A 26259-nucleotide genomic window follows, 5' to 3' on the forward strand; every position below is an offset into this window, starting at 1 on the left:
CCAGTCAAAACTTTGGCTAAAAATTGCGCGCCATTGCACTGGTGCATGTACCGCCTCTGTAGAGCCGACACATGCCGCATCCATGGCTCGCGTGGGGGGAAATGACAACGTACGACTTAGCTACATCGTCGATAAGGAGACGATATGGGGTGGTCTGTGATGAGAAGCCTATATCTTCGGTATGAAGTTTTAGAAGCAAGGTATATCTCCACTAGCGCCATTGATTTCAATGCGCTATGGCGCGAAAAAGGGGCCGATTGGGGACTAGTTTCTATAACCTGCACTAGCTACTGTTATATCCTAGGCAACCCGAGTGCAATAACAGCGTTGAGTAGCGCTGAGTGGGCCTGTCTAATAGTCAAAAAGAGCGTTCCCTAAATAGTCCGCATGTATTTTTTTCGCTATCTGAGCGCGTGTATGCATCAAACGTAAGATGGTCGCACGCGAAATCAGCGGGAGATATCGTACACGTGAGATCGGTCGTGCACGCACAAAGAGAGTGGGTTTCCCAAATATGGGAAGACCGCGAGGAGGCGTCCGAGATACACGGACCGGCGAGACGGGTGGCGCCGGGTGGACACCCACCGGACGACTACAAAATGCGGGAGGCTCTCAACGACTCACTGTCTACATGCAAGTGGCGTCACGGTGCAGAAAACTGACCTGTTTGGTTGGATTGTATAGAAACCTGAAAGCTTTTCCTGTAAAATCCGTAGATATAGAAAAGAAACATTTCGATTAGCCGCTACAGTTCGTACGTTGCTAGGTGCCGGCACCAAATGAGCTACTCCAACGTAAAAAAGTGCAATATTGGCGCTTTGCCAAAAGGAAACGAAGAACCAGTGCTGTCAAACAGCCGACGAAGACCTTTGACCTGAGATCACCTGACTCGAAAAAACGCCGACGCAAATTTACGACCATTTCCCGTAGATTACGTCACGACGTTAAAGAGTTAGAGGAAATGAAGCGATACTAAAAGAGGAGTTTTGTAATCATTGTATACATACATATACGGTTTGGCCCGGACAGCGGCGGGTAGTAATGCGTCGCCCTTTTAATTACCGCCATCTAAATTACCTTCTGCGCTTACAAGCCGCGACAAGCCGTCGAACTTCATAAGGGACCCATTAGAACCGGTCAACTGCATTTAGCTTTCGCGCACATGGCCCGGCGTGGCTAAAGTGTTTACATATTGGTATCGGGTCAAGAAAACAGCTCATATGTCGTCCGCTTTCGTCCCCCAACCGGCGGATCTCTCCTAGCTCCCCCTCCCCCCTCCTTTACGATCTTTTTACCTTTTCTCTATTTGCCCAAATAAGATAATAAAAAGCTTGCCAAGACCCGCGGCGAGGCGTGTTCATGCACGCGGTACTACAAAAAAAGGCGATGAGGACGCAGCAATATATGCAACCAGCGATGGGAAGAAACACCGTCGTCGTAGTCGTAGTCGTAGTCGTAGTCGTAGTCGTAGTCGTAGTCGTAGTCGTAGTCGTGTCTTTGCCGTCACGAAGCGTCCGCAAAGTCACCTAGTCGTCTGGCAATCTCGACAAACGTAGGCCGATCGTCGGGACTTTCCTTCCAGCTCTCTAATAGTACGTTATCGTAAACACTCTCTGGACACTTCTCCGGGCGACTCAGCCGTTTGCCGCTCTCGACGTAATTGACAACCTGAAGAAATCATTTTTCTCTTCACCCCAAAGCAGCCCCATGTCGTTCGTACAAAGCCCGGCTTCATTCCTGCATAGGGCTTCGTCCCCAGAGAGAAAATCTCCCACAACGTGATACCGTAACTCCACACGTCGCTCTTGTGGGTAAAACGTTGATGATTTATCGACTCCGGCGCGTACCTAAACAGAAAATCGAAAAGCTGTATCTCTGCATTCTGCTGAACAAATAATTTCTTATCCTTGCCATTTTATGGGCCACTTGCCCTTCGTGTGCGCAACGTAATAGTCCTGATCGTCGCCGAATATACGCGAGAGGCCGAAATCGGTGATTTTAACCGTCGTCGGCGTGGCGACGAGAACGTTACGCGCCGCCAAGTCGCGATGAACGACGCGGTGCACTTCCTGCAATCGGAAACGCGGGAAGTGGGGGAGATGAGAGCAAACAAAGTACGGACGCACGTACCAAATAGGTCATTCCCTTGGCAATCTGCAGTGCGTAGCCCGTCAAGATCGGAACTTTGATCTGGTCCTCCTGGGGCGACAAACGCAAACAGTCGACCACTTAACTATGTGCGAAGAAGGAACTAGTCACCGTCAGGCTTCTTAAGTAACTGTTCACTGCTCCCAGGGGAACGAGCTCGGTGACCAATAATAGCGTCGGTTCTGCATAGGCACACGTACATTACTCCCGGCGAGTCCAAAAATATCCCCAAAGGGTAATGGGACACCTGATCGTCGCCCTCGGGGCTCTTTCCCAAAACCTTACCGAAGCAAATTCCAATTAGACGAACAATGTGCCGATTGTCGAGCTCAATCATGGCCTTCGCCTCGCGCAAGAACTCCTGCTGCAATTCCCGATTGCCTTCGGCCGTCAGCATCTTCACTGCCGTCTAGACATCAAATAGAGAAAAAAACTTGCGACGAGAAAGAAAACAGAATCGACTAAATCGATGCCTAATTGCCCAAACAGCTATATCCATCAGCTGTCGTCTTCGCCGTCGTTACATATGCATGCACCAGTACCTCTTCTGAAGTGCCGTCGGGCCGCTTCCAAGTCGCCTGTCGGACTCGACCGAATTCTCCCTAATTGATCAAAACGAATGCTGATGCGTTGCAGAAACGCGCGACAGCTGTGCATCCTTACGTGACCGAGCTCTTTGCCCAGGTGCAACTTGCTGGGCTCAATCACGTTCGTTCGACTGAGATATTGCAGGCCCAAGTCGTGAATGCTCAACGTCGTCCTGTCGTCGCTGACGTTGTTCTCCTTCGAGCGAGTCGCCGCGTCGACGAGACCCTGTAGACCCGAAACGTGGACGCTACGCCGATTGCGCTTCTCCGGTAGGGACGGCGGCGCGACGCGTAACGACGGTAGCTCGCCCGACGACGATCGAACGTGAACCGCCGCCGCCGACGACGACGGTGTCAACGTCGTCGTCGTCGGTCTGCATAAAACGAAAGAATAGCAACAGGTTAGAAGAAAAATAGTTTATTTTTCTCGGCAGCTGACCCGCTCGAGCGCTGTCGGCGAAGCGACGAATCCGCTTGTTGTAGGACCTTGAGAAAGTCGGCTTCGCCGAGAGAAGCTGCCCGGACACAAGAAAAGATCAAAACAAGAAACGTTTTTCACAAGCGAAAGAACCCCCGCACATCTTTTAGCCAAAGATAAGACTTTCTTGAAGAGTTGCTTGGCAGGTGGCCGTTCCTATTGATTTATCAAAACTAGACAAAATAGAATGTTTTTTAGAGATAAAAGAAGCCCACCGAAGGGACGTTCTTCCAGCAATCGAGCATAATATCTGCAAGCGCTTTCGGCAACCTGGAACAAACTCGATAATAGAGGAAGTGCAGGATATGACGACGATGACTGACCCAGCCGGATCCAGTCGCTGACCGCTGATGACGAGATTCTTCACCTGTCAATAAAACGACGTCTTTTTGTTATTCCATTAGACATTTCAAGATGGTGCCCCCAACTAATCGGATTGAGGCGAACGAACGTTTTGCGACCGCGCCCAAGCCACCCGATAGCGTAACCTCCAGACAACGCTTTAGTTAATGACTCGAAAACCGCAATGGGAAACAATTCCCCTCACAACCTTAAATTTGTACCGGTCACGGCGAAAGACAAAACGTCGTCGCCACCGCCGTCGCCCGCCCGCCCGCTCGCTCTTCAGTTAGACAAATATGAGAAAACGAACCTGGGATGGAGTAAGGCCTTCGAACGGTTTCTTTTCTCCGTAGTTGTAGATCTCCCACAGGACGACGCCGAACGACCAGATGTCACTCGCCGGCGTCGGCGTCGACGGACCGCGTAGGCACTCGACGGCTAGCCAGCGTATCAAGTGCCTAAGAAAGAGAGGGAGAGACAATTCAAAATGTTCGTTCTTTTCAGGCGATCTGCGTTTCTCTCACTTTCCATCGTCCCCGTCGAAATAGTTCGGGTCGACGAAAGCTGCCTTGGTGGCTAATCCGACGTCGGAGATTTTGACCAAGTCCGGCGACGCAACGAGAACGCCGTGCGCCGTCAATCCGCCGTGCGCACAATCCTAAAGAAGAGAGTTATTATCCTCAACGTCGCACGCACGCACGCACGGCGATCGACTGACCTCCGCTTCAAGAAACGCCAAACCGCTCGCTATCTGACTGGAATACAAAAGCATCGACCTTTCATCTATCTTGGACCTGTAATTTGTTGCACGGGTTACGCGTCGCGCGGATTCTGCGAGTGAGCAAGAATGTCGTACTTATTATGAGACAGATATTCGTCGAGCGGTCCCAACTCGACGAATTCGTAAACCAATTGCAGCGAATCGTTGCCGCCGTTCGATACGACGCCGAGACATTTTACCAACTTCGCACTGTTGAGTCGAACCAAGAGCGGACAGAGCGATCGAACGACCTGCGCAGAAGAAAGAATAAAAAAAAAGAAAACGTCGTCGCGTCCCAATCAAAAAAGACTTCACCTCCTGAAGACGCGCTGAAGAGTTCGAAAACGACTTCAGGCAAACCAGGCCGCGATTCGCTAACGTCGCCTTACTGACCAAACCAAATTGTCCCTAAGCAAATCAGTTTGTCTCTCTCTCTCTCTCTCTCCCCCGGCGAGGGGCCCCACCAATTAATTAACATTACCTTCGAGAGGACTTCTATCGAGTTCAACTGCTGGGACGGAAAGACGGTCACTCGGCCGGGTCGCGGCGATTCGGGAACGGGAGGCGACGGCGACGTCGGCGTCGTCGGTTGCGGCGACAACGACGACGTTTTCGTTTTCAAAAAAGGCGAATCGCCTTTCAAACGAGAGTGACGCCTTGATCAAAATAGAAAAAAAAAAGCGTTTCAACTGGCTCACTCGGTCTCGCTGGCGGCAAAATTTTCGTCAGATTGCAGCACAATCCGTCCTATTAGAAACGACTGTCGTCTCGCGCGGGACATCGCCTCGGGCTTCGCGTCCGCTCTCACTCACCCGATCGATCTTGTAATGTTCGAGAAGCTTGTGCACGGTCGCAAAACGAAGTCCGTCTTGAATGCCGTAGCCGTTCGAATGGAGCTCGACGAGATAGTGCCGAACGCTGGCGTCGTTCCACACGGACAGGCTGAAGCCGCCCTTGACTCGCGCATTCTCGCGAACGACGCAGTAGCCGTTGCAAGGCGACGACGCCTCTAGAATCCGCTTCGCCTCGTCGCGACTAGACAAGAATAAACACTCCGGTACATATCTCCCCGTTTCCACTTCCCACATTCCCAAAACCACAGTTTGACCCCTCAATTTGAATCTATTTACACTGGGAAGCCTGGCTACGTACAGATTTACGTTCGAAAGTAGTCCTTCTACATACTCCCCTAAGGAAAAAAATACCTGATGGGTCCGTGATAGAGATCTTTCTCATTTATATCGTTCGATTCTGACGTCGTCGCCGGCGTCGTCGCCGGCGTCGCCGTCGGTATCGTTTTCACTCGCGGACGAGCCGGCGACGTCAGATCCTTGCTCGTTCGTCTCGTCGGCAAGCGCGAATGCGTCATATTCGTTTCCGGTTGAACGAGCCCTTCGATTCGGAGACTCGTCGACGCGTCGACGAGGAGCTGATAGTAGCCGTCGACGAACGACGCGAAGGTGTCGAGGGCGGATAAACTCGGAAAGAGAAAATTGACGGTCAATCCGTTACGACGAGTCAGATAGAGATAGAGTTTGTTGCGAAGCGACGACGTTCGAACGGCGGCGAGATCGCCGAAAGCCGACACGCATTCCTGCGACCGCAACTCCATATATTCATTTATTTATTATGTCTTTCTTTTCTCTTGCCTTTGATGAGTCGGGTCGAACGACGGTGATGCCGTCGTTATATGACAGTCGAAGAGAGACGGTTTCGCCGGGACTCCAGCAATCCTAAAAAGAAATATCTCTCTTTAGGATAATCTAGCTACACCATTTTTCTTAGAATTTTAATTAAGGAATCATTTCTTTAGGAGGTACCTAGAATAGGGCACTCGGCCAATAATGCTATTTAACAAAAATTCGGCTGGCTAGGAATAGAAGCGTTTAGCTAACATGTTGTTCCGCGCCACGCCTTAAATAAAGCCTGTCACGCCTCCCTTTCAAAATTATTTGATAGCGCCAATTAGTGGCAACAAACGGGTGACTAATCTTTTCTACTGTACACTGTCATCTAGAAACGGCCCCTCCTCCTCCTCCTTCTCCCCTCGTTTTTCAATTCACCTACCGTGATGACCGGAAACGAATGAACGTGAAATTCCGGTTGCCTTTCGATGATCTCCACGTAACGCAGCATGACCGCTTCCTCTTGCATGTGGACGAAATTCTTGAAACTCTCTCGCAGAACCTTCGCCAGCGCGTCCTGCGTGAACTTATCGATGACGGATTTGGGAAGAAATTGGTCGACCGGAAACTGGGTCCTATATAGAAACGCGTTTAGACGAAAAGGGAGGGGGCCCCGCCTTCCTTTCGTTTTTCGCGCGCTTACCTGAGACTCTCGTAGGGCATTTTCAAGCGAATCGTCGCCAATCGCATGTCCAAGCACGCCAAACGGAGCGCGTCGTTCAAATCGACGCCGTTCATTGAATCGAGGACGAATCGCGATCGGCACTGTGAATGGAATCCGAAAGAGGGGGGCGGGGACCAGTAAAGGAAACATTTCCCGTGCGAAAACAGGACGCGCCTCGCCTACCTGCAAGAAGAAATACTCGAAGGCAGTCGCGTCGATGCGACGCAACTCGATGCTGTTCTTCGCCTGCAGTTGGACGAGAAGCGAATAGCGTCCCGCCGCTTCTTCTTTCGATATGCACCGATACGGATAGAGCCAGTGGCGATTCTTCGCATCGTATAGCCCGAAGAAGGGTTTCGCGATCGTTTTGATGCCCGCTTGGGCGGCGGCGGCGTCGATTAGGTCCTAGGGTGCCACGAGGCAAAGGTGCATGCGGAGTCCATGCGGGGGGGGAGGGGGGTTTTAGCTACCTTTACGAGGAGCTGAGGCTGGTAGTCGATTGGAAGCTCTTTCGAGTTTCCGAGGAGAAGTTCGATCGCGCCCGATTGGCTCTTTTTGCGACGAAACATCGCGTTCGGCTCGCGCGGTTTGCCTCACGTGGGCTCTCTCTTTTCGCTTTGCGTTTTCGGGCGATCGGCGGGTGAGGGCGGGCGTGATTACGCGGTGATTGAGGTGAGAGTAGTAGTGCAGAACGCTAAAGGTACATTTATGCAGAACGTAAGCCAGAACGTAATCACGTGGGGAAACAAAGTTCCCGGAGCTAACAAACCGTATAAAAGCCGAAGTGAGCTTACTGTGCATGCACTTTACTTTACCCGCTTTCAACACCATGGGTCTCATCGACCGACGCAGCAGATCCTCGTTTTGATTTTGATGTCAAGCGAGACGTTTGGTGACTAAGACGGTGCTGACCATGAAATCTCCTGAAGACGAATTTTGCTGCAAAATTTGCGATGTGCTACGGATTATGCAATCCGTAGCGTGACACTGCATGACTTTTCTAGAATTGCTTTGTGTCACAATAAAGCTTGTAAAACCCTAAAACTTCTCCATCCTCCATCTTTCGTGCAAACCTGGGAAATTATCATTTTTTCCCCATCTTCCCCCTACAGTGACAGTGGGAACTTCCCAACCACAGGGACTTCGATCCCTCACTTCTCCCACAACGGGGACTCCGACCACAAGGACTTGGGGACTTTATAGACCTGTTAACAAAGAGTTCCCGGAGCTGACAAAGCTATATAAACAGGTGAGCAAGCGCTTAGCATCATTCTTTAACCCAGCAACACCAAGGGTCTCGCCCGTGCACAGCTTCTCTCTCTGTAACTACCACGGGCAGGCCATGAAGTCACACGATGTCTTTCTTCAAGAACTGCAATGTTGTGGTGGATGACAGTGCACAACTTCTATAGAAAAGTTGCTTGAGATGCGATGTTGTACAATCCGTGATGTGATACTGAACACCTTTTATAGAAAAAGTTGCTTCTGTCACAATAAAGCTTTGTAAAAAGCCCAAAACACGTTTCTTTTCTCCATGCACGATTTGAAACCATGGGAGTGCCAATTTTCCCCAGGTCTTTCCCCCACAAAGGGAACCGCAGGGACTTGATTAGCCTTGTCCCGTTATTCAAGTGAGAGGATCTATAAATAACTTGGTTTTGAGCCTATATACTTGTCTACGTCAGAGGTCTTCTTGTATGATACGTCAACTCATTCTTCCTAATTCATTGTCCTCTTTGTAAAACTATACATTAATTTAAAATTCAGAATTCGTTGTTCCTCCCTCCCTTTGGTACAAGTTTCTTGCCTAGCTTTCCCTGTCAAACATCAAAACTGAAGCACAGACACGACGAAGATTTCTCACACACATGCACGCACCTTGGCTTTTAGTTTTTTGCACTTTTCGAGTTGCTCTCGGGCAAAATCAAGTCTAAAATAGCCTATAAGATGAAAGATATTACACGAGGCAAATTTTTGCCTCACTTTCCACAAAGGTCATAATCAGGAGGTAGCTCGTGCCTAATATGGGTCATAATCATGTACTCGTCGACAGCGTCCACAGCAGTCTTGTCCTTTAGTTCATCTAGTAAAAGCGCATAAAAAACTCCGTCCCAAGTGCGCATTCTCAAAGTCCTGCCTCTGATTGCTTCAATCATTTCCTTCTTTATCTTATCTTCCTTCTTCGCCTCCTAAAAATAAAACAAGCAGTCAACGAATCGCCACACGAGCCATCATCATCAAACAGAACGACCTCTTCAATCGTCCGCGCCGACAACTTCGGCGCCGATTGAAAGGCAACTATAATCACAGTCATATTGTCTTTACTCCCCTAAAAGAAAACAATTGGAAAAAACGTCGTAGAATCAACGCGACAATCTCGCCTACCCGATAGAGACACTCGTCGACCATATCCGAAGCGACCTTCGTCAAATCGTCGACAATCTGCATTCGCTTGGCGACGAAATCGACCGCCTCCTGATTCTCCATCACGTCCCAAATTCCGTCGCAGGCGATAATGACGAACTGATCGTCGTCGCGTCGCTCTCGCACGTCGACGACGGGCACGGGCGACACCATCTGTTCGGTTTGGCCGAGCGTGCGATTCATCTTGAACGATTTATCGCCGAGACCGCGCGACAACGAGAGCGTGTTATTGATTCGGCTCAACGTCACCGTGCCGCCGGCGCGCTTGATTCGCTCGCGCTCTTCGGGCAACGTCGGCTTGTGATCGATCGTCGCGTGCGATACGAGACCGTCGCCGCCGCACAGGACGGCGCGCGAGTCGCCGCAGTTGATGAAGACGATGTGCGTCGTCGTCACGAAGCAGGCGATCGCCGTCGATCCGCTCGTGTCTAGTTGATCTTGTTTCTTCATGATTTCGGTGTCGAGACTGAGAAAGCCGGCGACGATCGCTTCGCGCGTTTCGCTTTCGTTCGCTTTCGCGCCCGACGCGTCGAGTTCGTGGAGGAGATAGTCGAGCATGTCTTCGGCGGCCAGTTGGGCGCATCGTTGGCCGGCGTGACCGTCGAAGACGGCGAAGTAGGCCCAGTCTTCGAATTTTTCTGGCTGCAGAACGACGGCGTGGACGTCTTCGTGCCACGATCGATAGCCTTGCATTGAAGCGACGGCGTAGCGTAGGTTCGACGACGGTTTTGCGCCCATTTCCGTGTATTTGGACGTGACGGGACGCTGGAGAAAGGCTCCCATCGTCACTAGAGTGTACACTTCACGTTTTTTTCTTTCGTCGTTGTCCCGGACGGAAATGGTGAGCAGATTCCCACCATCATAACGAGGACACAGAACATCTCCAGCTAACAAGCGCTATTTGGTCGTTCCTACTGCATTTCTAACCGCTTGCTGCAAGTCACGTGAATTAATAAGGAAGAAGCACATGAGCCAGAGATATGAAACGAGTCCCGAAACCAGTTCCCTTCAAGGCTTTCATAGCAGAAAGTTCATTGGCTCAGCGACAAAGAAACACGCCAGCACGGGATGCACGGCGTGATCGAGCGGACGGGAACTCGCGTCATATCTCCTAAGCAAAGAAAATCGACGCTATATGTATTCAGGAGCAATACCTTGCGTGTACAAATCAAATCGTAGTCAGTGGCGGCAGAAGGTTCGTCAAGTAAGGGGGGCACTTTGGCGCGCGCGAAAATTTTGTGCGTGGGCGTGGTTATCCTCATTACTGCAGAAAAATATTTTCCAAAATAAGTGCTTCTTTTATCATTAGCTGACCCAAATAATTGTAAGCGCGCGAATTTTAGAGGGGGCACGTGCCCCCAGTGCCCCCTGTTCCGCCGCCACTGAATCGTACCCAGTCAGTGAAGCTGCATGATCCCAAATTCCGCTTTTTCCTGATTTCTACATGTGTAGACTCTACAATCTAAACGTCCGCTCTAAACGTCCGTCGATTCACCACACCCGTACACTCCTTGACCTCCGCAAGCAGTAACCAGCCAGCCCCCCCCCCCCCCCCCCCCCAGCTGGCGAGGTGAGTCTGGCTGCATGCATGGGACACAGCTCATTCATCTTGTCCACATTTCCGCGCCGTCGATGATTAATTAAAATCGACGCTGCTAGCACGCGCAGGAGCAATTAATTACCTTTGCGAGCAAATTGACCTCATACTCTGCGAGGCTGCTCACAAATATAATTCTACATGTCGCAAAGTTTGATCGAAATACATCTAAACGTCCGATTTTAACGTCCGATTTTAACGTCCGATCTAAGCGTCCGATCTTAATGCCTATTGATTATTTATACTCTTTCGCATAAACTAAACAATTCCCACAGTTGCGAGTATATAAGGAGACTGGGACGCAGCTCGTTTATCTGAAGCCGACTCCTTCTAGAAGAAGCACCATGGTTTTTCAATGGTACATCCTCGCCTTGTCACTAGTCGGCATTGTCGTGGCTCAATCTGAGTGCCTCATACCCGACGAATCGTCCACTGTGTCAAAAGCAATGGACATTTTCAGAGCGACGGAAGAGATGTGTCCGCCCAACGTGTGTGCCTGCAGTGAGTAGGAAGCATTTTAGAAATTGCTCCTGGCCCCTAACTTTTCCCTCTCTTTTAGTCAACGAATCAGCATGCGGCTACGGATGCTGCCCCAAAATTGTCAAACCAAGCTGCGAAGTTCCTGCAGACCAGGCGTCGGTGATCGAAGGCTTAGACGGTTTCAGAGCCCGAGCCGCTATCATCGTTGACTTTGGAAACTGCGTCGCTAACAATACAGGCGGCTTTCTAGTGAGTGCATATGCGCAGGCAATCACGGACAATGTCTAACTTCTAAACCTTCAGCTGGTGGGTCAATTGGGGAGATGGCACCGCTGTCTTCGGCAAGGGAGACACACTTGGCCCATACCATTACGAACACCAATATTCAATGGCACACAGGCTGTACACAATTTCGACCGCGTATTGTGCCGTTCCACCAGCGGGGAAAAAGGCGTGCTGCGATTTCTATTACAAGGCGCCGATCGCTCCACACGATCGAGTGATATAGACTCCTGAAGGACGCCATAAACTCACTTTTTCGTTGTTCTAGCTGTCTGTTTTTGATCGTCGCTGCTATGTTTCTGGACTTTGTCAATAAAACTTTTGCAATCGCGCCACGATCACGGATCCACGGATATATAGGCGGCCTTGCACTGAAGCGACGGCGTAGCGTAGGCTCGACGACGGTTTTGCGTGTACTCGAACGCGACGGGACGCTGGAGAAAGGCTCCCGTCGTCGTTAGAGCGGACACTTCACGAGTTTTTCTTTCGTCGTTGTCCCGGACGAAAATGAGCCGATCTCACCATCATAACGAGGACACAGAACATTTCCAGCTAACCAGCGTATTTTGCCGTTACTGTAGGTGCGTTTCTACTGTACGCCTTGTTGCTGCAAGTTAGCCTCGCGTGCCAGGCTCTCCCCGTAGTGAAGCGCGCGTTAGCGCCCCACTCCGGGGAGAGCCAGGGGGTTGTGCACTACCGCGCGCTACCGACACGCCCATTTTTAAAAGTCGTTTTTCAGGCAAAATAAGAAACTTACAGAAACTTTTTGCGTATCGCTAGTATGCATTTGTAGATACAAATGCATCGTATGAATTTGAAGGTGATAGCTCTTATTAAGAGCTATGCCTCTTATCATCTTCAAGTTTGGCGCTCCCTTTTATTTCCGCTTCTGTCGTTTCGACCGCACGACTAAAGCGGTCAAAGAATCGCCCATTTTAGTCGCTAAGGGTGTAGAAAACCTGCCTAATTTTGAGGCGCCGTCCTAGCCCTATAGTTACGCTGCCATAGTAGATAAGTCTGAAAACGTCGTCCTAAGAGAGCGCATTTGCGTTGTTCTCTAGCAGACTAATGGGAAAATCAACCATATCCCGCTTGATTTGCTATTGTACGTGTCCGGCTGCAAACAGAGCCGCATTCTGACGAATTTCCGCGTCGAGCTAGTACGAAGTCGTAACTACCCTATCATCTGTCTGAAGCCGTGCACACGCTGCAGATGCTAACAGATTGGCATTTGAGGTGTCTAGAAACCCGTAGAGCTCAGAATCTGCACTGTCTGCTTCATTGCAGACGAGAGGGGCACCGGCTGACCCCAGAACTGCTCAAAACTGTGCTAGAGTGAGCGCCTCAAAATTGGACCCGACATCTAACAGTGTAATGCGTCTGTACAGCGGCTAAAAGAGATAGGCTACTCGAGCACTCGCGGCAGACTCGGCCTCGCGACGAATGTAGCGAAACAAACTCGCGCTGGATCAAACGTGCATCCCTTCGTATAATAGGAAGATAACTAACAGTTTGAAGCGTTCGAAACCAAAAATCGACAATGAGAAGTCGATTTTTGAGAGGAAGTTGGGTTATTAGCGCGCGGTAGTGCACAACCCCCCCTGGGGGAGAGCCTGGCACGCGAGGCTAGCTGCAAGTCACGTGAAGGAAGAAGCACATGAGATGATGACTAAGTCGGCACGTGAAAAGAATGACGAAATGACTCAAATGAGTCCCCAACGAGTCCCTCGAAACAAAGTCCTCAGTCCCCTGCAGGGTTTTCTTCAAAATTCCAGCATAGCAGCAAAAAGGTCGTTGGTTCAACGAATGTGGCAGACAAAGAAACACGTGAGCCCACAGGAAATCGCGTCATAACCGGAAAAGCTCTCAGAAACGATCACAGTGGCTCACCTAGCTCAAAGAAAATCGATTCTACACATGCAGGAGCATTTGATCTGAGTCCAACTCAAGCTCGCACGCCTGTGAGACTGCTCAAATCCGCTCTTTTCCTGATTTCACATGTTGAAAGCTTATCAGTCCCCACACTTCCCCTGGACTCCTCCGCAAATTAGCTAACAATCCCCAGTACGAGTATATAAAGACCTCACTGGGCAGAGTTCACATTATCCGAACCCTCCAGTGTCAGCAGCACCATGGCTCTTCGGTGGTACGCCTTCGCCTTGTCACTAGTCTACGTCGCTCTGGCTCAGGACGTCTGCAACATGCCAGACGAATCGTCCGCTACATCTCTAGCAATGAACATATCCAGATCGGCTGAAATGAACTGCCCGAGCCACGTGTGCCCCTGCCGTGAGTAGAGAGCGTTTTCGAGGTTACTCTCCCCATCTCTTGCTCCCTCTTTTTAGCTAATGGATGCGGCTTCGGATGCTGCCCCAAGATTGTCACCGCCAGCTGCAAAGTTCCCGTAAACCAAGCGTCGGTAATTGAAGCCTACTCCGGCTACAGAGCCAACGCAGCTATCATCATCGACTGGGGAAACTGCGCCGCGAAGAATCCAGGCGGCTTTTAGTGAGTGCATGCATGCGCAATCCCGCACTGTGTCTAACTTCTAAACCTTCAGCTGGTGGGTTGATTGGGGAGATGGCAGCCGTAGCTACAACTGCAGCGACACGCTTGGCCCATACCAAGAAGTCCACACTTACCATACCTGTCAGCGTTTCCTCGTCTCGACCTCGTATTGCGCCGTTCCGCCCCCGGGAAAACAGGTGTGCTGTGATTACTATCACAAGTGGATCGTCCCACACGCCTAAAGAAGAACACGACGAACTCACTCTTTTGTTGTTCTGTCTGTGTTCTACCGTCCACAGCCGTGTTTCTGTAATGCTTCGTTCCGAATTAATAAAATGTTTGCAAAAACAATTACCTCGCACGAGCGCAACGCTTCTTTGACCTGCGTGCTACCATCCACGGTGCTACGTTGCTCGTTTTTCATCTGAGGGTCCGGCAGAACCCTGAACTGACAAGACAAAACAGGCCATGCAATCCACCCCCTCGGTGATTTCACTCCTCTGTTTTTGCTCGTTCACGAGATCCATCGTCCCAGTTCAAATCGAAAGTGCAAATACCGACCCACCTTTGACGTCATCACTTGTTTGCTTTTTCATTCTCCTTGCCTGCAATGCAAGCCAGAGCGATTGAGTCGTCTCCAGCTAACTGCATCAAAGCAAAACCGACAGTACATAAGACGATTCGACGCGTCTTTGGCCTCAAAACGCGAACAGCCGGAAGATCCGTATCAATCTGAAAGTTCGCCCACCCGCGCACATGATTGACACGCCAAAGCCGGCCCCACAAACAAATAGCACCACGGATTTTCCTGCTTTCAGTAGCTCTCAGTACAGGCTACACTTCTCAGGGCCCTCCCTCAGTCTCGCCTTTCCAACTCCAAGCAACTCACCATGGGTTACCTCCCACTTGCGGTGACAGCGTGCCTGCTCCTGGCATCCTCGTTGGCCCACGAAGAAATCGCCGACGATCCATGCAACGCAACGATGACTCCCATGCAACTGCAGCTGATGAAAGAATCGGACTGCGCCGGTCAGTTTCGAGTATTCAAAGCACGAGAGCTACTGTTAGTACAGTGTCTTCTCCTTTAGGCACAGACGGACCATGTGTGACCGATGGATGCTGCCCCAAAATCGTCAAGCCGACTGCAGGTCAACCGGGCGGTACGCAAATTGCAGTCTTGTCAGGGTGCCGCGCAGTCGTCGAGGCACTCGTCCAACCCGGCTCTTGTCCGACAACAATCCCGTTTATGTGTGGAAGGGAGGGAGGGGAAGGGCTTCGTATCAATACATTTTTCTTTGTTTGCCGTTTGCTTGTAGGTACGAGGTGGATTGGGGTGACGGAATGACGACGAAGAACACGACGAAGGCGCTGCAGCCGTTCCAAGTCGTGCACACATACGGTTCGTGTCCCAAAACGTATCTCGTCAAAATCGTCTACTGCCCGTCGGGAGTGACGACGCCGTGCTGCGACACTTACTGCAAGAGCATCAACGTGTCTTAAAAGAAAAGGGCTTTTGCAATGTACTCTCTTTTTTTTTTCTTTTTTTCTTTGTTATTGCTGATACTGTCACTGTGCAAACGCTATAGGTATAATCATCTTTGAATAGCCTTGATTCTAAACGGTTTAGGCTCCGATAATATTCCTCCCTTCTTTGGTTCCGTACAAGGACTCTCCCCGTCGACCCCAATAAAACGAAAGCGCTTAACTAACGCTGACGTCAAACCGACTAATTCAATCCACGCAAGCTTGCGACCCAAACACATTCGATGACCCATACCGAACGGCAGCAGCTTTCCCATCAGAACGTCATTGGAACCGGAAATAAATCGACTTGGATCAAATCGAAACGGATCTATCCAAACAGCCGGATCTCGATGCAGCGCCCATAGATTAACAATGACGGGCATGTGAGCGGGAATAGTGTAAGAGCCAACAGTCGTCATTCGCAACGCGCTGTGACATACTAACGGGCCGATGGTATGAACGCGAAGCGTCTCATTCAAAAAAGCCTCGAGCAGCGTAATTCCACTTCCGGTTAACAGCTCGACGGCAATTCGTTCCTGCATCTCAGGATGCGCGACAAGTCGAGCGAGCACCCATTTCATTGTATTTGTCGTCGTATCGATTCCACTAGCCAAAAGTCCGAGAAGGGTTGCTCGCACTCGAATGCAGCTGAAACATCGGTCGGGCGACGGCGAATCGGATCGAAAAATCGAAACCTCGTCAAATCGTTCATCGACCATCAACGCCTGTAAATCCCCGTGGGGATTCTCCTCTCGAACCCCCATCAGTAGATGATCGGCAAACGTTCGAGGCGGCAACGACGGATCGAAATTTCGAACCGCCTCGGACATGTAGTCGTCCAAGAAATTCCAACTCGTCGCCAGACTCGCTCGCATTTGCAGCCACGCGCGTCTTGGCGGGCTCGCGGGCACGTGCTTGAGCCAGGGCAGGAAGGCGAGCGCGCTCGTGTGGGCGAGCACGTCGACTAGCTGATCGACGCACGCGCGAAACTCGCGAAACTTCGCGTCGTCGCTCGCGAATTTTCGACCGAACGTCAATTGCAGAATGATGCTTCCGATCGACGTCGCTACGTAGTCCGTGCAGTCGAACGCGCGCGCGTCGCGCGGAACGCTTTCGCATAGGGAATCGGCTTCGCGAGCGACGAGCGCTTCGATCTCGGGCAGGCGAGCGCTACCGAAGAGGTGCTTGCGAATGAGTGCCTTGTGAACGTTCTGGTAACGATTGGGGCTCGAGAAAACGAGGTCTTTGCCGCCGAAGCCCATCGCGTACGTCGTGTCCCATTCGGTCGTTTTTCCGGCGAGATCGCGATTGAGTAGGACTGAGCGAGCATTGGGGAGATCGTTGACGACGAGCACGTCGATCGCGCCTAGGCGCACGACGTAGACGGGGCCGTACGTCTTGGACCAGTTCGAAAAGACAACGTGAGGCTCGTCGGCGGCGAAAGACGGCAGCGAACCAATTAGAGGCCATCCGAATGGACCAGGAATTCCGATCGAACGCCTTTTAGACGTCCACCAGTAGATAAACGCGACCAGGAGGAGAAATCCTGCAAAAACTAGCATGCGGCAGCCGGGACATATAAACATAACATCCACACAGGGTGTTTACACACCCCCACTTACGGCAAAAATGAGCAAAGTATCACGAAGAATTTCTTATATTGAATTATGGATCGGACTATTTAATTGCTAACAGTAAGTCGTACCATGCACTTTTTCCAACTGTGAGTGCGCGAGTTATTTTGTGCATGCATGCGGTTGCGTCTATACTTTGCTTCGGGGCATCCCTCGCGTTTGCTTAACTTTTAAAAAACCTCGCGTTTACGTTTTATGATGTCTCTCGGACTGGTGACGACGCCGTTCGGACGTCGGCGACAGATTTAATCCCTCGGGAAAAGACGATCGATGATTGAACGACTTCAGATGACTAACTGAAAAAAAACGCACTCACTAAACAAACGACGCGTTTAGGATAAAAAAGACGCGTCGTACCAAAACTTTTTCTCGGCTTCGGCGACTGCTGTCTCAAATCAGAAACGGTTGACGCTCTGGGTCGTCGACTTAGCGGCGCGCCGTCCGTATCATCGTCGACGCCGCCATCCGATAGCCGACGTCCGGCGGTCGACGACGGGTTGCTGCCGGTGCCTGTAATGAGAAGACGCGGCACTACGTCGGAGGGAAGAGCTGCCGGCAGAACGGAACGCGCAGCGAATTCTTCGAACGTTGTCGGTTGGCGAAGGCGATTTATCGTCGCTTCGATGTATTTCGCTCGTTCTTCGAAGCTGTATCGGGAGTTCGAACGTATAAAAAGTCCGCTGTATTTTCGACTTACTACATCTGGTAGAAACGAATCTGCGATCGCTTGGCTCGACTCGCGTTGAGCGCCGTTTCGCGTACGAGACACGGCAGCGTCAACTTGTCAACGATCGCCCCGTCGAAAAGAGGACCGAAAACAGGAACCTGACGATAAATATTTAATTAACGTACGATTTTTTCATCTCGGTAGTACGTCTGGTTTCTTGATGACTTGGATGCGAAAGAGATGATTGGGTAACGGGTAGATGATGATGTAGACGTCGCCGAATTCCGTCTTGATGATCTCGCTGCGATAGTCGCGCGTGTGCTCGCTCCAGACAATCTGAATTTCGTCGTTTCCCAAATGCTTCAGCTGCAACAAAAAATCAAAAAAAAATCAAAAACCAAGCGACCGAATATTTATTTAATTTGACCTTGTTTATCCACCACTGTTTTCCTTCCTCGACTTTCGTTGGGAAACGAGTGGCAACGTGGAAGAGCACCTCCGTCGTAGACGTTGAATAGTACGGCGCTGTTGGTATGGTATTCGGCGTGAGACCGCCCATGAAACCGGCGTGAGTCGACAAGTCGACCTAGACTCTTTCTCGTCAAGTCGAAAATAAATGATTCTCTCGCGACGAACCTCCCATCCGAGACCAGCGACGAAATCTTCAAAATCTCTGCTGCCCGCTGAATTGGCCATGATCGAGTACTTGTCTTCTTGGCCTCGAGCAACGTAAAAAACAGCGATCTTATGGGTTTCTCGACTAGGAAAAGAAGTGCGTGCAGAATAAAAATGTAACAGAACCTTAGGGCACTTACCATTGCCTCGAATCCAAATGCTTCAACTCGCGCAGCAATTGCCCTTCCTTTTTCAGCAAATCGACTTTATCTCTGCGGCAAAGAAAGGGTTCACATGACATGTACACTGCATATCGCTCGTTGGCTCTACCTTTGCTCCCACGTCAAGTATCCAATAGAGCTCAAGAGAAGGAGACAATGATAAAACGGAGACTTCGGGTCGAAGTGACGTTGAGGTTCGGCTTGTCTCGCTTTTGCACTAAAGACGACAACAAGTCGGTGGGCGATCCCACTTTCCTCCAGTAAAAGCGTACCTTCGATCGTCGAGAGAACTATAAACGGCCAACTTTTCCGTCGAATCCTGAGAGTGCAACAGATCGATTGTCTGACTCTGTAAAGATTCGAAAAACGATTCCGGCGGCGGCGCTGGTTCGTTGAGAGCCAACTCGGGCACGGCAATGCATTCGGGACTGGTAGCTCCTAAGTGAATCAACAACTGCAAAAAAAGACATCCAGATTTAAAAGCAGAAAACGACATTTCAATCTCTCTCTCTACCTTGTCTAACATGTCCGTCTCCGGAGAAAACGTCTTCTCCTTCTCGTGCGTCGGCAACGTTAGTGGATCAAACGACGACGTGTTCAACGAAAACATTCGTTTCGGCGGCGACTGCCTGCGATCGAGCGTCGCTGGCTGCTCTTGAAGACGATCTGTAACGCCTGCGAATACCCGTTGAGAATTATGTAAATCGATTCTGACGTCAGAACTTGCCGGCGTAGGGAAAGCCGACGACGTTCTTTGACCCGTGAAGAATTTTCGCGTCCCAGACGAACTTTCCGGTCGTGTCTCTGATCAGTACGCGGCAGAACGTCCGCCTTGTCGCTACGTTGTTCTAGAAAACAAACTCTAAGCACCAAGTAAATATTCTCAATCGACTGGAACTAACGTCTTCGACAGGCAATTCAAGGACGGATATGAGAGACGATCTTTTGTAAGAGAAGAACTAGAAAAGTGACGTCAGCCTGATTAATTTTTGCGGTGTCGTCGTCATCGTCGTCGCCGTACCTGGACGCTTGGCGAATTGAAGAGAGTCGGTCCGATGTCGCTGTCGGCGAGAGTCGCGCAATCGGGAAAATCGTCGCGTTCGCTGACGAGACCGCCGAGACGCGTTGCCCCGCATCCAAACGGATAGTGGCCGTGCAGCGAAGAGCAATGACTGAAGCACTGTCGACAGAGAAAAAAAGTGATATATACTATCCTCGATGTTCACAAGCTCGTACCGCTCTAGCTGTCAACTGAACGACTCCGTCGACTGCTCGATTTGAGCCGTCACTCGGCGGAAAGGGAAAGGCATCTGCGGGAGATCCGACTGAATGAAACGCACAGGGATAACGATCGGACTAGACTTAATTAATCCAAAAGCGCTTATACCTGGCGGAGCGCTGCGTGGACGATTCGCGTCGCCGCTTTCTTTGAGACCTCGAACGCCGATCACCGGCGTGGCCGCATCGGATAGAGGAAACTTAAGCAGAACAGATAAATAATTCGACGCCTTTTCGTCGACCAAAGCGCCGGAAGCAGCGGCAGAAAAGACCTTCATTGATTAATAACGTCAATAATAAAAAGGACTCGCAGAGAGAGATACTTCTAACCTCGATAACAACAGACCACAAGGATTTTTTGGGTTGAGCTTGACTGGGCTCGCGCGCCAGGTACTTCGGTAAAAGCATGACCCACTCCAGTAGGCAAGTCAATAGCCTGATCAAAACCTTAGCACGAAGAGATAGTGTCAGAGAGAAAACAGCTCTTCGCACTCGAGAAAACGTACTCGTTGTCCACTGTCGGTCGAACTCTTGTCTAAGAGAGATGCAATGCTGTATGCCAGTGCCTGCAAAGGAAACGTCTTTGAAATAAAATACAAGATGATGTAGATCTTGCCTCGACTATGAGTTTCGGTAGGTGGGGATGGTATTTCATCATTGCGTCTAACGAATTCGATAGAAGGTGTATCATGTCGACCGCCACCATGGCTACAATTGTCTCAGGCAACTAGAGGAATTCTGAATAGAAAAGGGGGAGGAGTAGGAAACGGATCATCGCCGAACCTTCACGCTCTGAAGTAATATGACGATGCCTTCGTCGATAGACTGCGACGAGGAGTGAGCGAGCTCCGAGTGCAAGTAAACGCCCAGCTGGCACAACGCTAAGCTCCTAAAGGCAAAACATCATATATATACATATACATATGTCTTCTAAAGAGAAATCCATCTGAGACCGACCTTCCGTTTACTGAATCTTCCGTTTTCGCCGTCCTCGTTAGTATCGCTAGAATTTTCTCCTAGATTTTCACGATCGGTTTCGTCAGATCTTCCTATTCTATCGTCTTCACGCACCTCGACGTGATCGTACGTCATTGGCTGGCCGTCCTCCGTTCGCGACCCTTTGATGGTCATCCCGCAATTGAGACGTCGAAAAAAGAGCAAAGATCCCACGGAAATCAGAGCCGAGACGCGAGTCGACTAGAGAAAAGAATAGACCCCCTCCCAGACAATGCATGCGTCCGCCGTATCCCTACTTCGCTGAGCGGCTCCGTCGAACTCAAGACTCGATCGGCCGCCTTTATGTAGTCGGGAATAAGAATGGAAACGCCGGGAAGAGGAAGGGAAAATATTCGTCGACTCTGCGACAGAATAGCGGCCAAGAAATCCTACGCGAAAAATGAAAGGATATTTTGCTTCGCCGTTCATTTTTCTCGCCTTGTCAATCGTCGTAAGACCGACGTGCATGAGACGGTAAAAGTGATTGAGCAGTTGAAACGACGGGAGATGATCGTGCCGTCGAACGAACATATTACACATCAGTTTGAAGGCGATTAGACGACCAGCTTTGAATTCCTCGGGCATAGTCACAGCCTAAAGACGCATTACGTCGTACAAAAGGCTAATCGATCGTGGGAAGTCCTCTACCTGAAAAACAGTCGCAGATAAGGCGAAGAGCGGCGGAGAGAAGGTGGGTTCTTTGCCAGGCGTTCCGTCCTCTGACATGATGCCTTGGTTTTCTCTCAGCTGTACGACAATTAGGATACTGCGAGAAAAATCATCGTTTTATGGGCTAACCTTTAACAAAGCGTCCCAGACGTTGCTCAGGCATTCGACCGCTTCCAGGTGAATTTTTGGATCGCTGATCTGATTGATATCGCCCAGAATGCCGAACATTCGACGCCACAGCACGGCGGCGGCGACGTCGCACCAGCCGCGCTTTCCACCGCCAACTACAACGCCTAGAAAAAAACCCAAAACGCAGTCGTCGCTCCGTCTCGAAAAGAAATCAAATTGCCCACTTATTTCCTGCGTTTTCTTTCCCTTCGAACTCAATTCCGGACTCTCTTCAGTCGACGGAACGATGCTATCCAATCCGATCGCCGACGACGCTTCGCTTTCGTTCTCGCTTTCGCCCGTAGCGCGATCGTCATCGCTAAACCGCGTCGCTCGTTCACCCACATCTAAAAAACGCTGGGCTAGAACTAGGAGCAGGGACCGAAGCCCACTCAAACCTTCTATGGACGTCTGCAGCATGGCCTGCTTCATATCGGCAACATTCAAATCGCGATTTTCCGCGCCCGACGACCTGGATCGATTCATTTCGGCGCGGTGCTCCACCAGAGCACTCTCGCGATTCAATTCGCCCATGTCGATCGTTTTCCAACCGCCGCTGACGACAGCCTTTCCCAACTGAGGACTGTCCTTCGCCGGAGACGGCAACGACGACGACGGCGACGGCGGCAACGGCGACGACAGCGGCGAAAGGATTTTTTCCGCAGTCATCAACTCGGGTCCGTCCGTTTTCTCGACGCCAGCAAGACTAATGAGTCGACGAGGCTTATTGTGGTTTTCGCCCCTCGACGATTGTTGTTTAGGTCTCGTCTGCTCGGCAGCGGTAGTCTGACTTCGACGCAGAAATCTTCCGCGAGAAGAAGGCGCAGCGGAGTCCGTTTCTTGACTGGACGTCTCCGACAGCCCTTCGAATGACGACTGTCGCACGTCGATGTCCGATCCGGATTGAGGTCTCGTCGCGTTCTCGTGGATTTTTGCGTTCTTCTTTGCGACCGCCTTTTCTCTCGCACTTTTAAGGCTACTGTCGCCCGCACCCGAGCGAGGACTCGGCGGCACGGCAGCCGATTTGGCTCTCAAACGCGACGGTTGACCCAGCTGAAACGACGGTTTGTTTCCGACTGACGACGACTTGTCGACAGACGGCACGTTGGAGAGGCCGCTCAAAAACGAATCGCGCTTCGATTTCGTGTCGTCGAGATGGATGGCACTGCGATTGACGATCGCACGTCGCGTCGACTGTTTCAAGGCATCGAGAGGTAAATTCGAAAAGTCAAAACCGTAGACGTGTTTGGCGAGAAGACGAGTGAGAATGATCATGACGCGCTAAAAGAGAGAGAGAGAGAGAGAGAGAGAAAATAAGCGTTAGTGAGTCTTTCGGGTTTTTTTTCGGGATGTCACATACAGCCCACTCTTTAATGACTTCAATCCAGCGCGTCTGCGACGAGAGAACCTCAAGTAAATCGTCCCAAAGCGTGGTCGAAATGGGAACCATCAAATTCGCTCGTATCCACGATACGAGCAACGTCTATACGAAAAATTGCCATTAATTAAACTTTCATTTGGTCCCTCCCCCTTCACTCATAGTCGTTTCTATCATTAGATCTCTCTCCTTTTATCCTACCTTTAACGTTTCCGGCAATATCCGACTTCCTAGCGACGATTTTTTGGACTTGGGATCGTAATTTCTCAGCACCGTCAGACTGACGTCCAACAGCGTGGCGAGCAAGTGCTCCCACGTGCGACGTTGAAGCAACGGTTTCCGAGCGAGCGTTTGAAAAAAGTTCAACGCGTAAGTGCAAAGATCGACCTGGGGAAGAGAAATTCGACTCCACGTTACTACTTCCCCTCTTCTCGCTCCCACCTGATAATCGAGAAATTCCACCGGAGGCTTCACGACGAAAACAGTCGCAACGTGTGTTACAAACAGCCGCAAATTCGACTGTAATCCGGCTCGAACGTCCTCGCGGAAACCCAACTTCTTCATTGGCGACTCGGGTTCACAACTCAATTCGTCGTCGCCGCCGCCGCCGCCGCCAATGGAGCCTGCTTCCTTTTCGGAGCTCAGACTTTGCACAATCGTCTCGAGTTCGCCCAGTTCATTCGACGTCGCTTCAGACAGTTCAACGGACACTGGCGTCGGGTCGTCTTCCGGACTCGGATCGACGGTGACGGCAAAGGCGTTCTCCTGATCACGAAGTTCTCGTGCGGCGACAGCCGACGAGGATAGACTCGCCGTCGCTGACTCGTCACCGCCGCCACCGCCGCCGCCGCCGCCATGGACGACGTCGTCTTCTTCGGGCACCATCGACAATTGACGATCGCGGCTGCCGAATTGACTCGCTGACTCGGCGACAGGCGGCGTCGCGACGTAAATCGACGGTAAAATTGATGGCGTAGTGGCGTCGCGCATGAAGACCGGCCTTAGATTCGGTTCCTAAAGGAAACGTCTACCATAGAAACTTGAAAAGGGATAATAACACCAACTTTTGTCCAGTCAAGATAAAGAAAGACGAGACTTCGAATGGTATTGACATAGGTAAAGGGTAGATGAAACGCCTTGATAATAAGAGAGCTCATTTCTTCGAAAAGTACACCCAAACGCCATTGCCTTTTACCTGATAGCATACGTTGTGCATGAGCTCGATGTTGTCCTTCAACGACATCAGAACGTAGCGTAGAAGTTTCTTTCCGTGACTTCGTCGCTCTTCCGCGCTCAACGTCGACACGTCTACGCTGAGATGATAGGTAATCGATTTCCGATGTTCCGTGCCGCTGCCGGGCGGTCCCGGCGTGACGGGCGTCGCCACGTCGCCGCCGCCGTCCGCCGACGACGTGCTGCTCTGGGGACTCGGCGACTTGCGTCGACGCACGGGTTTGATGAGATCGAGCAGCCAACGAACGATCATGTTGCGGAGAGACTGCTGGAGACTGGTGAAGCGTTGAATGGGCGACGACGCGCGAACGGGAAGAGATTGATCGCCTAGAAGAAAAATCAAATATTCTGATCCCCGCCCACGTGGTGGAGGGGTGCACGTACTCTCCGCTGTGTACAGACGCGGCGTGGATTCGTTCACTGGAAACAGGGGTGCGATGTAGAACCGTTTGAACTGCTCAAACAGATAGACGAAACCGCGCATTTTCTGCTCGCTTTTCTCCCACTGAATCCTTTGAAACTAAGGAAGCCAAACGTAGTCTCAAACGTATAAGAGATTCCGGCTTACTTCTAAAAGCATGCCGTCAAGGATGCAATTGAGAAGTTCCTTTGCCGTCGCTTCGGAAGGTGGATCGGACGATGGGAGAATCGGTATCAATTCGACCATTGATATTGGATCTGACACAAGGAAGGAATTTGAAAATATGTCTTTTCTCTCGCCTCCACTCGGCGTACCGTGATCGTCCAGAGGAACGTGAAAGACCGACTGAGGATGCCTTTCCTTTGCCTTACCAACGTCCGAGTCATCTTTTCCTGTGATCACCGCTGGTATGACGGAGGAAAACAATTGGAATATGTCGTCGGAGCAGTTCTTCTGCAAATCCTGAATCCAGAGCAGAAGCAATTGAATCGCCTTTTTCCGTAGCTAGAAATAAGGCAATACAGATTAGCCCACGCGCACACGTAAGTAATCTCTTTCAACAGACAGTTAATTGATTCTCAGAATGCAGCAATTTCCGAATAACGAGACCTAGAAAAAAAACATTAATAAATATCCCAGGTCTCGACCGTCCTGAGGAATCCACTCCAAGCCCCCAGGACTTGGCTTTATAGCACTGGGTTCATCACTATAGGAGCAATCGTTCAGACCCAGACCCAAACTTAGGAAAAGATCATGGCCAACTCCAGAAAAAAAATCCCCCCCGTCGATTCTCTCTCTACCTCCTTACATTACCTAAGCTATTAGCCTGCCATCGCTTGCCAACTTGCTCAGGAACATAAATGAGAAGAAACTAAAGGCAGGAAGAAAAAAAACCTCAAACATAGACAAACAGGAAATCCTATGTCACACCTCCAATGTAGGCAAAACGAGATCGAGAAGTTCGGCCTGCTGAGCGTCGGTGAGCGGCTTGATTCGATTTCCTAATCGTCGGCGTTATTTGAAAAGAAACAGGCGGTAACATCGAGAGAAAAAAATCCCCGTCTGCTATCGTCTCGTCGCTCACCTTTGACTTTGATCGTCGCCTCGAGATTGGTGAAGGCGTCGTGGAAGAGAAAATAGATGAGGGAATAGTGCTCTCGGAATATCGCCTTTCGTTTCGACGCCGGCGAGAGCGCTGCGAGAACGAGAAACGAATCGACGTGAGTCGGAATCGACGAGAATCGGATTCGTCGCTAGTGGGAACGAGAGGACGGGCCGGAAGACGTACTGTGGGCGGTGTGCAGGGCCCGAAGGCGTCGGTTCGTGTCCCGCTTAGGGTCCAGAAACTTGTTCAGCGCCGTGGCGGCGTCCGGCGCCTTTTTGCTAGCAAACATGACCTCTGTGGATAGCTAGGAGGCTAGAGTTCACATTGAAAACACTTTATTCGCGATCGTCGTTGATATGAATTGTTCGCCGCGCGCTACATTGCGGTTTACACCA

At 50.7% G+C, this 26259-nt stretch overlaps 5 protein-coding genes and 2 long non-coding RNA genes across 12 annotated transcripts; 3 read left to right on the forward strand and 4 right to left on the reverse strand.

Annotated features, from left to right (window-relative positions):
• Positions 1–658: 658 nt before the first annotated feature.
• On the reverse strand, positions 659–7793 carry LOC136189441 (tyrosine-protein kinase JAK2-like). 4 transcript variants are annotated; one of them, XM_065977393.1, is made up of 29 exons: positions 7135–7793; positions 6848–7069; positions 6644–6765; positions 6383–6575; positions 5965–6048; positions 5521–5909; positions 5128–5350; positions 5014–5062; positions 4797–4951; positions 4631–4723; positions 4412–4566; positions 4274–4349; positions 4080–4213; positions 3866–4013; positions 3537–3580; positions 3429–3483; positions 3315–3369; positions 3175–3250; positions 2812–3109; positions 2691–2750; positions 2434–2557; positions 2260–2330; positions 2131–2199; positions 1912–2069; positions 1721–1847; positions 1431–1668; positions 1296–1371; positions 759–884; positions 659–701 (listed from the first exon to the last, which is right to left on the reverse strand). In XM_065977393.1, the coding sequence occupies exons 1-26, from the start codon at positions 7231–7233 to the stop codon at positions 1504–1506; spliced, it is 3444 nt and encodes a 1147-aa protein (XP_065833465.1). In that variant the 5' UTR covers positions 7234–7793; the 3' UTR covers positions 659–701; positions 759–884; positions 1296–1371; positions 1431–1503. The 4 variants fall into 4 exon arrangements, with proteins under 4 accessions (XP_065833465.1, XP_065833462.1, XP_065833464.1 ...); XM_065977390.1 differs by having other exon boundaries at positions 1296–1668; XM_065977392.1 differs by lacking the exons at positions 659–701; positions 759–884 and adding an exon at positions 954–972 and having other exon boundaries at positions 1296–1668.
• Positions 7188–8182, forward strand: LOC136189444 (uncharacterized). The gene is made up of 2 exons (XR_010670393.1): positions 7188–7913; positions 7976–8182. It is a non-coding gene; the product is annotated as an uncharacterized lncRNA (long non-coding RNA).
• On the reverse strand, positions 8116–10010 carry LOC136189443 (protein phosphatase 1A-like). 2 transcript variants are annotated; one of them, XM_065977394.1, is made up of 6 exons: positions 9050–10010; positions 8916–8993; positions 8802–8853; positions 8648–8747; positions 8533–8594; positions 8116–8481 (listed from the first exon to the last, which is right to left on the reverse strand). In XM_065977394.1, exons 1-6 carry the CDS (start codon positions 9869–9871, stop codon positions 8384–8386), a joined length of 1212 nt encoding a protein of 403 aa, XP_065833466.1. In that variant the 5' UTR covers positions 9872–10010; the 3' UTR covers positions 8116–8383. The 2 variants fall into 2 exon arrangements, with proteins under 2 accessions (XP_065833466.1, XP_065833467.1); XM_065977395.1 differs by having other exon boundaries at positions 8543–8594; positions 9050–10008.
• On the forward strand, positions 9379–11778 carry LOC136189445 (uncharacterized). 2 transcript variants are annotated; one of them, XR_010670395.1, is made up of 4 exons: positions 9379–10283; positions 10961–11186; positions 11245–11414; positions 11469–11778. It is a non-coding gene; the product is annotated as an uncharacterized lncRNA (long non-coding RNA). The 2 variants fall into 2 exon arrangements; XR_010670394.1 differs by lacking the exon at positions 9379–10283 and having other exon boundaries at positions 10668–11186.
• A 1766-nt stretch (positions 11779–13544) lies between these two features.
• Positions 13545–14306, forward strand: LOC136188753 (uncharacterized). The gene is made up of 3 exons (XM_065976541.1): positions 13545–13736; positions 13793–13955; positions 14008–14306. Exons 1-3 carry the CDS (start codon positions 13580–13582, stop codon positions 14195–14197), a joined length of 510 nt encoding a protein of 169 aa, XP_065832613.1. The 5' UTR covers positions 13545–13579; the 3' UTR covers positions 14198–14306.
• A 966-nt stretch (positions 14307–15272) lies between these two features.
• Positions 15273–17041, reverse strand: LOC136189083 (steroid 17-alpha-hydroxylase/17,20 lyase-like). Its single transcript, XM_065976927.1, has one exon. It carries the CDS (start codon positions 17039–17041, stop codon positions 15548–15550), a length of 1494 nt encoding a protein of 497 aa, XP_065832999.1. The 3' UTR covers positions 15273–15547.
• A 103-nt stretch (positions 17042–17144) lies between these two features.
• LOC136188739 (ral GTPase-activating protein subunit alpha-2-like) lies at positions 17145–26214 on the reverse strand. Its single transcript, XM_065976519.1, has 40 exons — positions 26048–26214; positions 25844–25954; positions 25690–25760; positions 25573–25630; positions 25325–25368; positions 25074–25263; positions 24907–25016; positions 24723–24858; positions 24301–24665; positions 24170–24241; positions 23547–24119; positions 23307–23492; positions 23088–23210; positions 22126–23008; positions 21913–22074; positions 21689–21852; positions 21539–21637; positions 21329–21484; positions 21148–21279; positions 20966–21091; positions 20852–20910; positions 20678–20783; positions 20511–20621; positions 20401–20460; positions 20225–20341; positions 20004–20166; positions 19853–19941; positions 19638–19796; positions 19519–19575; positions 19344–19464; positions 19131–19291; positions 18889–19070; positions 18726–18833; positions 18596–18667; positions 18417–18540; positions 18208–18366; positions 17988–18146; positions 17811–17938; positions 17471–17760; positions 17145–17409 (listed from the first exon to the last, which is right to left on the reverse strand). The coding sequence occupies exons 1-40, from the start codon at positions 26151–26153 to the stop codon at positions 17300–17302; spliced, it is 6402 nt and encodes a 2133-aa protein (XP_065832591.1). The 5' UTR covers positions 26154–26214; the 3' UTR covers positions 17145–17299.
• Positions 26215–26259: the final 45 nt, after the last annotated feature.

This window comes from Oscarella lobularis, chromosome 7 (genome assembly GCF_947507565.1).
Source record: "Oscarella lobularis chromosome 7, ooOscLobu1.1, whole genome shotgun sequence".
Classification (NCBI taxonomy): domain Eukaryota; kingdom Metazoa; phylum Porifera; class Homoscleromorpha; order Homosclerophorida; family Oscarellidae; genus Oscarella; species Oscarella lobularis.